The sequence below is a fragment of the Sphaeramia orbicularis genome, chromosome 1 (assembly GCF_902148855.1).
Source record: "Sphaeramia orbicularis chromosome 1, fSphaOr1.1, whole genome shotgun sequence".
Classification (NCBI taxonomy): domain Eukaryota; kingdom Metazoa; phylum Chordata; class Actinopteri; order Kurtiformes; family Apogonidae; genus Sphaeramia; species Sphaeramia orbicularis.
In genome coordinates this window covers 32,761,201-32,774,237 of record NC_043957.1, presented here as the reverse complement: position 1 = coordinate 32,774,237, position 13,037 = coordinate 32,761,201, and the positions used below count along the sequence as shown (strand labels likewise).

Below are 13,037 nucleotides of genomic sequence, written 5' to 3'. Positions count from 1 at the left end.
TCATTTTGTTCTTAGCCACAGGCTGTGTGTTGTGCAAGAGACCACACCACGTGGAGGTGTTGACAGGAGCTGGCACTATGGGATCATTTTACTTAAACTGGATTGTAGTAGTTTAAATAAGTTTTTGGCTCAGATTGATATTAGGGATCAAGATATATACAGTATAATTTTTTCCCCCCAGTGATTTCTCATTGGTTGATAAAGACATGAAATGGAGGCAGATATTTCACGTCAACAGATTTATTATTCAGTAAAGTGCTCAACATTCAGCTACATTTAAAAAAACAAAAACACTTTCCTCGGTAAAGCATGACTGCACGATTGCAAAAACAGTTCTTGTGGGACAGTTGAGTCCTGTTGGCCCAGGTGTAGTTTCTAATGCATCTGACCAGGTTTGGATTAAAGGCCCACAGCTTGGCAGTTCAGTCTGCTGTAAACCCCAGCTGTTTCCAACTTGTAGAAAACATCACAGTCTAAATCATTTTCTCCTGATTTATCAACTGAGATGATACTGAACATTTCATATGGAGGAATCAGTACTTCATCCTCATCTGAATCGAACTCCGTATAGGACTTGAGGTAGGCACCAAAACAGGTGTGCATCTCAAAGCAGGTCCTCCGACCGAACTGATGCAGGTCTTTGTTGAGGGAGCTGGAGGCAAAAGAACCAAAGCGGATGATTTGTCCAGGCTCACCTATGAAAAGTAGTCTGCTTCTGCGGTAAACTGTATAGCAGCTTCGCTGGTTCAGTTTTAGGAGCCTGATGGCATCAGACAGAAGAAAGTGCAGGGCATGGAACTGAAATGAGGTCTTGTAGGAAGTCTTCTCTTTTCGGACTGCACGGTTCAACTCATCGTAGGCCCCTGCAGTGTAGGCACACAGAGCCCTGAAGTGATTCCAGGACAGCGGGTCATAGCTGTCCTTCACCTTCATGGCTTTATTGGCACACAGTTTTGTGTATGGTGAATGCAAACCTTCTCTAGTGCTTCTGGGGAGGTAGTAGCGTTTGACTTTGATGAGCATCTTGTGGGAACAGCCGTAATACATGTCATCCACAGAATCCTGAGACATGCTCAGATGGATACTGATGAGTCTGGACGCATCAGCTGAGACTGAGGATGCACTGCTCTGGATGGAAATGTTCTGAGTGTGTGTTTCCACTGAGGCGGCAGATGGATCCATAGTAGCATTTGGTTCATCTAGAGTCTGGACATCAGAACCTTTTAAATGGACCTATGAAATACAGAACAAACATGTACAGATACACATTACATTGATTCAAATATGCATCAAAATAAGGACACTGAATTGTGAGGGAATTGAAGTTTCACATCTCTACGTTTTATAAACCACAGAGGGATTTATGTTTTGTAATGTTTATGTACAGAGGTGTGGGTACTGAAAAGACACAGCTGTATCCCTTTCTAAGAGTTGACATACTGTTGATCTAACTCCATGTATTAACTGTACAGCAAAAGTAAACTGAGAATTACTTCAATTCACAACTATAACATTTGTCTAAAACACTGCTGATGCAAATCTTGCATAAAATCTGAAAATTATGAGCAAGCCAAAAATATCACAAATATGCTGCATTTCTTCCTCCTTACAAGTTCTTGACATACAGTCACCAAATATTAATGCTGATCCAAACCCAAGGCACACATGGACATGGAGTCAGTGTGTTTAAAAGGCACTAAAGACTACATACACTTATGGTAAGTGTCAGATTTTAAAAACAAATAAAATTACCAGATCGTACAACAAATATACACCATTCCTGCTCAATTGTGTTTTTCCTCAGTTGGAGGGCAGGATGTGTGTAGATTTGTGTACCCATCACTTATTAGTGACATGTTATCTTACCATATTTGCAGTGAAAGGCTTTATCCTAACACATAAGCAGAGGGCTACAAGCATCAATGTGTTCTTCATATTATCTGATACCTGTTAATGCAGAACAAAGTGATACAAATGTAAGCATGGTGGTATTTAAAGGTGAATGTTCAATGTAAATAAGTTATAGTTGAGCTTACCTTCAACCAGTGCTGCAGCAGTCACTGAGTACAAGATCCTAGTCTGGATGGACCCAGCTGCCTTCTTATATCACCCAGTATAGGTTTGTACAGAATGGCGTCACAGTGAAAACCAACTCTCACTTACACATGTACTTCACACGGATTTCCCATGACCTTAATTAAGCAGCCCATTTCAAGCTCCCAAAATTACCAAAAAAAGCAAAATTTCCCCTCTTCCCTCAGCTAAATTTAGTTATCCAGCCGTGTATTTGGGTCTCTGGTCAGTTTGAAGTGGAAATCCTTCTACAGAAGAGGTTACATTAGCTATAACTATTACCAACCACATTTAATGCATCTTCCCAATAGAGGTGGAAGGAAAAACTAGTACATCCTCAGTTATGTGTGTAGGATGTATTTAAGAAATTTGGATGAAACGCCTCAGTTTACCATAAGTCATCTAGACAAAATACTATACAATACTGCTGACTAATATCAGTGATTTGCATTTTTTCCTCTGGCATCACTGGGCTGAAATTCCATCCTACTGAAATTCAAGTGATCTGAGAGGAAACAAGACTCATGTACTTCAAATGACCTAGTAGACTGTAGAAACTCCACATTAAAGCATTATTTTTCAGGGAGGGCTGCCAACTGTGGGTTTTAAGAGGAGGTTAAACACCAGCTTTGGTTCAATGACAAAGTGGAATCAGATGCAGCTTTACTGCTGCCAGACACAACATGGCAGATTCCCTAATCATAGTTTGGCTTCTCTGTTCCATAAGCAATGACATTTAGTTTTCTGAATAAGGGGAGACCTGCAGGAGTAAGTTTTCTAATTGAGGTTTTACTTACATATAAAGCTTCAGTTAATTGGTTTAGTTATTCTGATTCACTTGGTCTCTTATGGCAACTGTTCCACTTAGAATACAAAGTCTGTGTCATTGTATATATTATAGTGCCATCCAATCTGTACAGGTCAATGAGCATTTAAGGCCAATGTAGTAGTTTTGAGCAGAAAAGAAGACTCAATAGCTGATGAATCCACACATCATCTTTCTACAGACCCAAATGCTTGACATTACCCACTTTCACCATTAGAAACAGGGTGAATCTTTAGCTGAACTTTGCAAGTACCTAAAAAAGAAAAATAAAATCTCAAACCACTTATTTTTTTTACCTAGAAGTATATTCTTCAGTCATTTCTTCCTACTCGAGACCAAAAGTGAAACTGGAGATTTTACCAAGAATAACCCCCATGTTGAAATATGCCTTGTAACCGACACCTTGGGAAGCCCCTTACACGTGTTGCTAAAATGTTCTTGTGATTTATTACCCCATCCCTGAAGGCGAGGCAAGGGGTATTGATTTTGGTTTGGTTCTTTGTTAACACTAGCCGCAAAACTATTTGGCAATCTATAAAGCCAATTTGGTATGAATTCAACAGTGACCCAGAATAGATTTCATTACATTTTGGGTCAGTGCCAATTAAGTGGTAGAGTTCTCACTATATGCACATGGGTTTACTCAACCACTGTAGACTACTCATAATCCAAAGTATTAAAACCAAGCAATGAAAATACTAACCATGTACTACTGATTAGCTATGGGGAAGTTCAGACTTTCACTAGGGGGGGAAAAAAAAAAAAAAAAAAAAAAAAAAAGTATTGTGGATAATTTTTTTTAATTATTCAATACAGATGCATTTAAAATTCAAATTGTTTCTGAACAGGAGTCTGAAAAACAAATTCATCTTTTGTAGCATCAACTGCAGGTCCCTCAGTCTCATCCTGGAAAACAAGAAAACGCTTGAATGTAGACAGAATGCACTACAAGGCCTCTATGCTCATTTGTTCACAATTCCTTTACAGCGTCTTCAATAATTAGCTATACTCGTGTCACTGAAAGCTGCAGTGCGTTGTAAAGTTCACTTACATCAGCAAAGTACTTTTCTATGAGGTTGTGTGCAGCCTGGTACACCATCTCATTGCTGTGGTTCTGCAGCATCTCGATGCGGTCCAGTCCTCCCATCTCCTCAATCAACAGGGTCAGTTTTTCAGTTTCACGAATTTTCTCTGCTGCCTGAGTTGGTTATAGTATCAAATTAAACCATTTATGCCATTTGTTCATTCCATGGTTTGTATTAGATGGGAAACACTTCTGCACTTACGACCAAGTGTTATGTAATTCAACTCTGGACTCACCAAGAGCATATTGTTGATGGCTTCCAGGATGACCAGAATAACTTTTGCATCTTTGACCTGCAACAGGTCAATAATTGCCTCTAATGCACCGCTTTGCACTAGTTGGACAACCTGCTCCACCGTTCCCCCACTGGTGAAGTTTGTGACTGCCCAAACAGCCTCCCTTTGAGTTTTGAAGTCACCCTGAGAAGATATTGAACATCACAGATCTGCATCATTGCACAGCAGATTTCACACATCAAGCAAAACCCACAGTACACACTGGTTTATCTGTATAAACACACACCTTTAAATCCAACTTAGTAGTGCTCAATGGTTTGAATTTGCACCCAAGCTGTTAAACTACTAAGTTTGAAGTGAGGACACCCAGTGTTCTGTTTGTGCTATACTTACAGTTCTGAGTAGTTCCACCAGAAGGGGGAGCAGACCACAAGTAATAACCTGTTGGATTTGCTTACAAGGTCCAGCTACAATGTTGGATAATGCCCATGCTGCCTCCTTCTGCACACTGGCCTTTGGGTGCCTCATTAGTCTAGGTAGCATGGCAAGCACACCAGCGTCAATTACCATCTGGGTCTGCAGGTCAGAGCCGCTCACCATGTTCCCAATGGAGCGAAGAGCTGGGGTCTGCCAGTTAAAGAAAGCCAGTCACGTATACTGCAACATTCCTTCAGCCATGTATTTGATTGTGAGTCCATTTACATGACAAATTAAAGAAGTATACGTATTTACATAAGTAAGTAATTGGATAATTATAATCTGGTGCACTAACACGCACCTCGAAAAACCCAGTTTAGATGTTTTGGTCCATAATCAGATGACTTCTTTTGAGTATGTACATGCATAGTGACGGCACACTCAAACTTCCTACTATGTTCCTCTCAAGTTTGACTCACTTTGTTTAACATTTAAAAAAGAAAACACCACACGTGCAGATATAAAACAATGCAACAAATCAGATTAATGAGCACACATGCATGAAGACACTGGAGAATTTGGGAGAAATCCACATGTTAATCCAACATCATAAACAGATACCTGCCGCTCTGATAAAACCAGATCAGATTTTGCTCTAGACATGTCTCTTTAATAATCTGATTAAGAGTTTGTGTGCATGTAAATGGACTTAATGACCAAGTGTCTTGGAAAAGCCTTCCCAATGCGATAAATGATCACTCATCAGCATCTAGTTTGAAAAGCCACATTTTCTAATTCACTGAATCCTTAGTGCCTTGTAAGCGGCACAGACAATATTTGGGATGATTGCATTACCATGACACTGAGCTCATCATGGCCCATGAGCTCCACCAGCCGAGGGACGATGCCAGTTTTCACTACAATGTCAATGCGGTCATTGTCACCATCAGTGAGGTATGAGATTGCCCAGCATGAGTCACACAAGATGTCCTGATCACTGTGATGGAGCAACTGGGTCACACAGGGAAGCAGCTGGAGGAGGAGATGTGACCATTAAAGGCATTTTTACCCTTCTAGACAAAACTGCATGATTTGTATCATTTTAAAATACTGTGGTTCATCACCAAGTGGATTTCACTTGCCTGCTGGACTGCAGACAGTGGAGGGAAGGGGTTTTTATTTCGGCACAAGTTGGATATTGTCCATGTGATGTTGCGCAAATAACCAACCTGGAGCGATGAACAGGTTACTACATGTCTGCAATCCGTTATCCATTTAAAGAAAAAAAAAAAGTGGACCTTGTAAAATTTTACTTACTGGTGTCTCAGGAGTGATGCAGGCAAGTATGGCTGGGATGACACCACAGTCAATCAGAGCATCCCGATAGTGTGGACCGTCACCTGCAGTCATAAACTTTAATACAGCAAGCTATGCAGATAGTAGACCCTGATATACAACAAGTCTGTTACTGTTGTATGTTGCTTTTGGGAAACTACTATAGTACCAACTACATAGGAAGCTCTTCAGTGTCTGATTTGGTAGTTGTGCCAAAATTACTAAAGTAAAAACTTGCAATGACAAAACTACCTGCAATGTTGCCAAGGGCCCAGACTGCCTGCTCACGAATGTGCAAATGTGGTGAAGTGAGCAAAGAGATGAAAGGCTGCACTGCTCCATGGTCCACCACCTGAAAACATAAGCCCTTAGGAGATCTATAACATTTTATTAGGTCTATTCTGAGGCAAATCAGAGACTATGAGCACAGTCTTCACAACTGTCAAACTGGGTCAAGATGCCATAGTTTTGTCACCTGTTGTGTATGCCAAGGTGTTCCTGAGGCAATATTCGTAAGAGCCCAAGCTGCTTCAAACTGCAGAGAGGGCTCATCATCCATTCCCAGGAAAGCCACGAAACATGACAGCAAACCAGCATCTATGATTTCCTTCATGGGAGGGTTACGCTCTTGAGAAAGCAGCTTCCTGTTGACAGTGGACAATATTAGTCTCTTGGTTCATTTGTGTCTGTAATTCTTAGATATGACAAAGGTAAATTACAGTTTAGAGCAGGAAAAGCCTGATAACATGGTTGCCCATCAACCCTTGAGGGGTCTTTTGAGGGAACATGCACACATCACCCCCCCTTTGGCTCCCAGTTCCCCTTTGAATAGAATATAAACTGTCTTCTCACTTATCAGTACATTCATGGCCATACCCAGGATTATCTCAATGAACTGGTCAGCCCTCACCACTCCCACAGAAATCTCTATTCCGTTGGCACACGACATGTCTTCTTCAACCCCAAGAACTAAAGTGCCCTCTATGGGAGAGTGAGCTTTTCAGGCAGCAGACTGGAGTCCTTCAAAAAGCTCTTAAAAGACTTTTTTCACAAAGCATATGGATGATTTTCTGCAGTGAACTGTCTTATAGTTTCAATGATTTTATGGTGCCATTTTACATCCCATCTTGTAGCACTTTGAGATCTGTCCATCACAGATGTAAAGCGAGTTACAAATAGCATTAAATTTTTTTTTATAGTCCTCAAGAATCTAGGTGTAATTTCTAGTTTTTTGAGCTCGTAGTTTCCCCTCAAAGCCAGCAATTCTAGTTGAGAATCAAAATAGCCACTACTGGAGCCAAGATCTGTTGATACAGTCTAAACTAGGGTGTCAAGCTCATTTTAGTTCAGGGGGCCACGTACAGCCCAATATGATCAAGTGGGTCAGACTTGTAAAATACAATAAACTGTAAGTGTCAACTCCAAACTTTTTTTTTGTTTTGTTTTTAAATCAGTGTAAAATTATAACAATGTGTACATCTACAAACTATCCTATAGAAAAGGTGAACTTGAACCTGAAATTTCTTAAGAAATATAAGTGTAATTTTTTTGTCTCAGTTTATTATCTACACATGTGTGTAACAACTTACAGCTCAGTGGGTCTACAGAGTCAAATCAAATTTATATAGCGCCAAATCATAACAAAAGTTATCTCATGACACTTTACATATAGAGTTGGTCATAACCAGACTCTAAGCCAATTTACAGAAACAGAGGCACAAAACAGACATAACAGTCAAAACTGCACCTCTCCTAAAACATTTGTTCAAGTCATTCACGTGTAGTTTGTACATTGTTTACAAATGTAAACATTTTCATACAATTTTACTTTACACTAAAACAAAGGAGAAAATTTGGAGTTTTCATTATGTGTAGGTTAGTATGATAGTATTTTACTAGTTTGACCCACTTGAGATTAAAATGGTGTGTATGTGGCCCTTGAACTGCAATGACTTTGTCACCTTTGACTGTTAATATCTTGTGTGTAATTTTTTGCATTTTACAAATTCATCCCATTGACCAGATTGGACACTTGGCAGGCCAGTGTTGGCCAACAGGCCAAATCTAGAAAATCTCCTAACATTTTTTCCTATAATGTATACTACAAACAAAAAGTTAAGGATATTTCTTTTTTTAAAAATCATTTTTGCCATTTGTAAATAAAACTATGTCTGGTCATTAAAATAAATGTGTTTCAATTCACACACAAAAAGTAAAAAGCGCTGTGCAAGAATCCCAACTAAAAAAATATCCCAAAAATTTTTAAATATCCTTAACTTTCTGTCTGTAGTGTATATACATTCATAGTAAATCTGTGGAGCCCCATACATTCCATATTGTATGTGTGGTGCTCACCTGGCTGCCTGGCATCCTCTGGTTTGACTCTCCCTGCAGCTGCTTTTCACCTCTTTAATTATGTCCTCAATGCTTAGAGAGGCCACCTTAAAAATAAATAAAAATAAATAAATATGCTGTAATAGTATGTGGTCTCAGTCGTTAGTTATCGCAAACCAACCTTTTCGTCGCTGATGTATTCAGGAGACAGGGCCTCCTCGTCCACTACGGAGGACATGGACATGTTCCTCCTCTTGCAGACCTCCTCATCCTTCTGGGCTTTACGCAGCTGCACGCACACCTCGATCCTTTTCTCCCGACGTTTCTACAACAATTCAAGACGCATCGTGTGTAAAACTACACATATTCCGTGGGTGAAATGTAAATTTAAACGTGGACTTACTGCTGAATCCTTCCCCTTGTTCTTGAACTTGGAGAACCTGTCGTCGGTGACATTCTTGGTAGGCATGGTGGACGCGTCTCTGGGCCTCACTCCGACTGATGAACACTGTCTCCAGCATCCACCAGGTGCGTTATAACGACGCATGCGTAACAGGTGAAACTAATCATTGTGATTGATGCCACGCCCCTTTCAGTTCACGTACACCTGCTTACAAGTCAAACGCAGGCATTTCCATCCGTCCAAAAATATCAATAACGAATCAAATGAAGTAATTAAAAAAAAAAAAAAAGAAACACAGAAAGGAAAAGTTTAAATGGATACAAATTCTTTATTGCATCAGTAATTAGATCACAAACATGCATATTAAAATTTTACACAACATATCCCACACTCTATATTGTTGTAAATATACATACAGTTTGGCCTTTGTTTTTGTGCTGTCTTTTCCACTACACCGTGAACCTCACATGTGTATCTTACAAGTGATAAGCAGTTGAAGACTGGCTGGTAAACCCCAGTGTATGTTAATATATCTGGTAACCACGTGGAACTGCATTTTTAGAGCTGTTTTTTCATTCTGATTTACTTTTATCAGGTTGCTCTAAATAACCTTTAGAATGAAACAATCCGTGCGTTTACGAGACAACTTTTATTCCTGGTTTAATCTGAATAAATGTTAGATCCTATTTAAGATGACCATGTAAACACCTTATTCCAGTTGAAGAAGAATAGTTCGGAATAAATTTAAATCCGAATAAAGTCACTGGTTTAATCTCCTTTGAATTCCGAACTTAATTATTCCTCGGACATGTAAACTCTTTATTCTGTTTGGACTTTATTCCTGCCATTCTGCGCATGCCCGTTGTCTTGTCCTGTCGCGATGACGCACACATTCTGCGCTGGCGGAAGAATATGCAATGCAGTTTAGTCTTACCAAACCGTTACAATGCACTATTCTGATGGGATCTACCAGCCTGGAAAACCCTGAAGGAATAGTTCACCACTTATTTTTTATTAATTCATTTGTCATGCACTAATGAGTTCGACAAGTGGGCTAATCAGTTTGCACTGCAGTGCACCGATCGCCTTGTTCTCGCAGCCCTTCCGTTAGCTTAGCCTAGTTTAGCATAATCCCTTCATTCCTATGGTCAGACGTAGCCAGACTTTTATGGGTGATCCGTAGCACTTTATGACTGATTTTGTGAAATTCAGTTCTCCCTAATCATTACTTTAGTCCGGTGTGGTCAATATGATCACAAATTGAGGCTCAAATCATGCCCATGTGACTTACTGCAGTAATAAAATCTTGGCAAATAAAAACTAATGCAAAGCTAAAACGGTAAAGCAAAGCTAATTTAGCGGATGCATCCCTTCCAACAACAAGATTTTCCAATTTACGTCAACACAACAGTCCCAAGATTGTATGAGTGAAGTAAGTCGCAGATCTAAAGAAATAATTAGGGAGAATCGGATTTCACAAAATCACTTACAAAAAACAACAAATCACCTTTAAAAAACTGGCTACATGTGACCATGGAAATGCAGTGACTATGCTAAACTAAGCTAACAGAAGGGCTGTGAGAACCGAATAAACGTTTCTCATGTAAACCTTTATTCGGGTTTAACATTTCCATGTAAACAGAAGAGAAAATACTTTAGTTCCGAAATAATTTCTTCTGGAAAAATAAATCGAATTTAAAAAACGTCATGTAACCGTACCCAGTGTTAAAGTTACAAAATAAAGTTGTGGTAGATATACTAGTTTTCCCCAGCTGTTGCGTGTCTTATACAGTAGGTGGCAGCATAATATAACTGGCATTCACAGTGGTATCTGTTTGACTCATTTAATTAGTGGTATCTGGTCAATCTGTGGTCAACCTTTTTAGCTTTCTGTTTTCATGTTATGTTAATGTACAAATTGGGAGGGCAAAAAAAGGAGAGAAGGAAGAAAGTGTAAGTGAAGAAAATGAAAGAGGGGTAAGCAAGGCTGAGAAAAAGTGATGGAGTTGCTTCTTCCTCAGTCTGTAACAACCAGGAAAGGCTGAACAATAGCAGCTGAAGTGGAGGTTTCCCCCCCACCAGCTTATAATCACTTCCTGTCGATAACACATGTAGACACAAACACACTCCAAAATCAGGGTCATGTGATTGCGACTCATGTATAATCACACAGTCTCCCTCACTAAATGCCTGAGTGTAGGCCACAAGCTCCAGCACAGTTGTTTCCTCAACAGGAGCACTTTAAGCATCAGTCTAGTGTCAAACTCAGTTTAGTTCAGGGGCCACAGACAGGCCAATATGATCTCAAGCAGGCCAATAAAGTAGTAAATTAGAAATAATAACAAAATTTCCCTCTTTGTTGTAGTGCAATTTTAACACTATTATGCCTCAGCTTCTCATTTACACGTGTATACAACAACTTACAGATCACAGTGGATTTACAAAGGCACAAAACATTTAGTGACAGCCATAATATTGTTAAAATTCCTCTTATTATTCCTAAGAAATTTCCGTTTGCTCAGGGTTGTTTAGATTATTCAAGTTTGTTGGGAAAGGATTGTTTGTAAATGTAAACATTTTCATCATGTAATTTCACTTTTTTCATATTAAAACAAAAAAAAAGAAAAACAAAAACTTGGAGTTACCATCATTTATAGGTTATTATTCGATCATTTTACTGGTCTGAACCACATGTGGTCCCTGAAGTAAAATGAATTTGACACAGTTGTTTGTTTATGTCTTTAGTGTAATTTTTGCTTCTTGTAAATTCATCCAGTGGGCCGGATTTTGACCCAGTACATTTTACATTTCCAAAGTCTCAAGAGTTTTAGCCAGACTTATATAGCTAGAATAGAGTCATCAGCCAAGAGGTACCTCAAAAAGATCAATGTAAATTAATATCAAATATAAAGAAGTTGATTATTTTGATGAAAGCTCTGCCCCTTTTCTGTTTCCTTGTTCCAGCATCAATACAGGGTAAACAGTGATGGATTATTTAACTTAGTCTCATGCTCTCTTCTGCTATTTCATGATTTCTACACCGTTCAGAATATCCCTCACAACAGTGGTGAATTTAAAAAGTTTTACAAGGGGTCTTCACATAAGATAAGATATGCCTTTATTAGTCCCACAAGGGGAAATTCCAGATTTACAGTAGCAAAGCACAAAAGCACACAAGAGCAAAAGAAAGTGCCAAAAATAAAGACAAATCAAAAAAGCTATATATACTATTTACAGCTGTGATTGATCATGCCACAGGTTTCATGGTGACGAGGGAGGACAGCATATATATACTAATAGATTAAACAAAACATACACAAAAATACTTTAAAGCTGTTCATCATGGCTTGTATGAACACATTCCCCAAATGTTCTGTGACAAGATGAATAAGACAAGTGTTCAAACAAAAAAAAAAAGTTTGCTCTTCCTAAAAGATAAAAGTTTTAATTAAAAAAAAATATATATATTCCACTGTTAGCAAAAGTTCTCTGCTAATTATATATATATATATATATATATATATATGGTTTTTTTTTGTTTTTTTTTTACAAGAAGCCTACAGTTTGGCAAACAAAAATTTTAGTTTTAGTTAATTTCCATGCTATAGACCAGCAAAAAAAAAAAAAGAAATAAAAGAAAAATCACATCATGAATTCTATGTTTACCTCCGCCAAGGAGGTTATGTTTTTGCCAGGGTTTGTTTGTTTGTCTGTTTGTTTGTTTGTTTGTCTGTCCGTTAGTGTGCAACATAACTCAAAAAGTTATGGACAGATTTGTATGAAATTTTGAGAAATGATTAAATTTTGGTGGTGATCGGGGGTGGGGGGGCCCACGGGGGGGGCCACTGATCAGCCTTGGCGGAGGTCTGCGCTCTCCGAGTGCTTCTAGTTTTTATATGTAAATTTCACCCGTCTATCCTTCAAACATGCATATTTTTCTATGAGTTTATTGTTAAAGTCAGACATGTCCCTGACACATGTATTTTCCACTAATAATGCATTTAGACCAGGGGTGAAGGGAGTACAGGTAGACATGGCATTAAAAATACTAGAAGCACTCGGAGAGCGCAGACCTCCGCCAAGGCTGATCAGTGGCCCCCCCCCGTGGGCCCCCCCACGCCAAGGAGGTTATGTTTTTGCCAGGGTTTGTTTGTTTGTTTGTCTGTCTGTCTGTCTGTCTGTTTGTCTGTCCGTTAGTGTGCAACGTAACTCAAAAAGTTATGGACAGACTTTGATGAAATTTTCTGGTCTGCGCCCCCCCCCCCCGTGGGCCCCCCCCCCACCCCCGATCACCACCAAAATTTAATCATTTCTTCCTTATCCCATTTC

The 13,037-nt window shown here is 39.2% G+C and overlaps 2 protein-coding genes across 2 annotated transcripts; both read right to left on the bottom strand.

The window, feature by feature from the left end:
- Positions 1 to 70: 70 nt before the first annotated feature.
- On the bottom strand, positions 71 to 1,538 carry LOC115427805 (NAD(P)(+)--arginine ADP-ribosyltransferase 2-like). The gene has a single exon (XM_030146483.1). It carries the CDS (start codon positions 1,180 to 1,182, stop codon positions 400 to 402), a length of 783 nt encoding a protein of 260 aa, XP_030002343.1. The 5' UTR covers positions 1,183 to 1,538; the 3' UTR covers positions 71 to 399.
- A 2,183-nt stretch (positions 1,539 to 3,721) lies between these two features.
- On the bottom strand, positions 3,722 to 8,809 carry kpna7 (karyopherin alpha 7 (importin alpha 8)). The gene is made up of 12 exons (XM_030146461.1): positions 8,709 to 8,809; positions 8,487 to 8,630; positions 8,327 to 8,412; positions 6,447 to 6,615; positions 6,224 to 6,323; positions 5,954 to 6,036; positions 5,779 to 5,865; positions 5,492 to 5,668; positions 4,613 to 4,846; positions 4,220 to 4,402; positions 3,951 to 4,097; positions 3,722 to 3,805 (listed from the first exon to the last, which is right to left on the bottom strand). Exons 1-12 carry the CDS (start codon positions 8,772 to 8,774, stop codon positions 3,722 to 3,724), a joined length of 1,560 nt encoding a protein of 519 aa, XP_030002321.1. The 5' UTR covers positions 8,775 to 8,809.
- Positions 8,810 to 13,037: the final 4,228 nt, after the last annotated feature.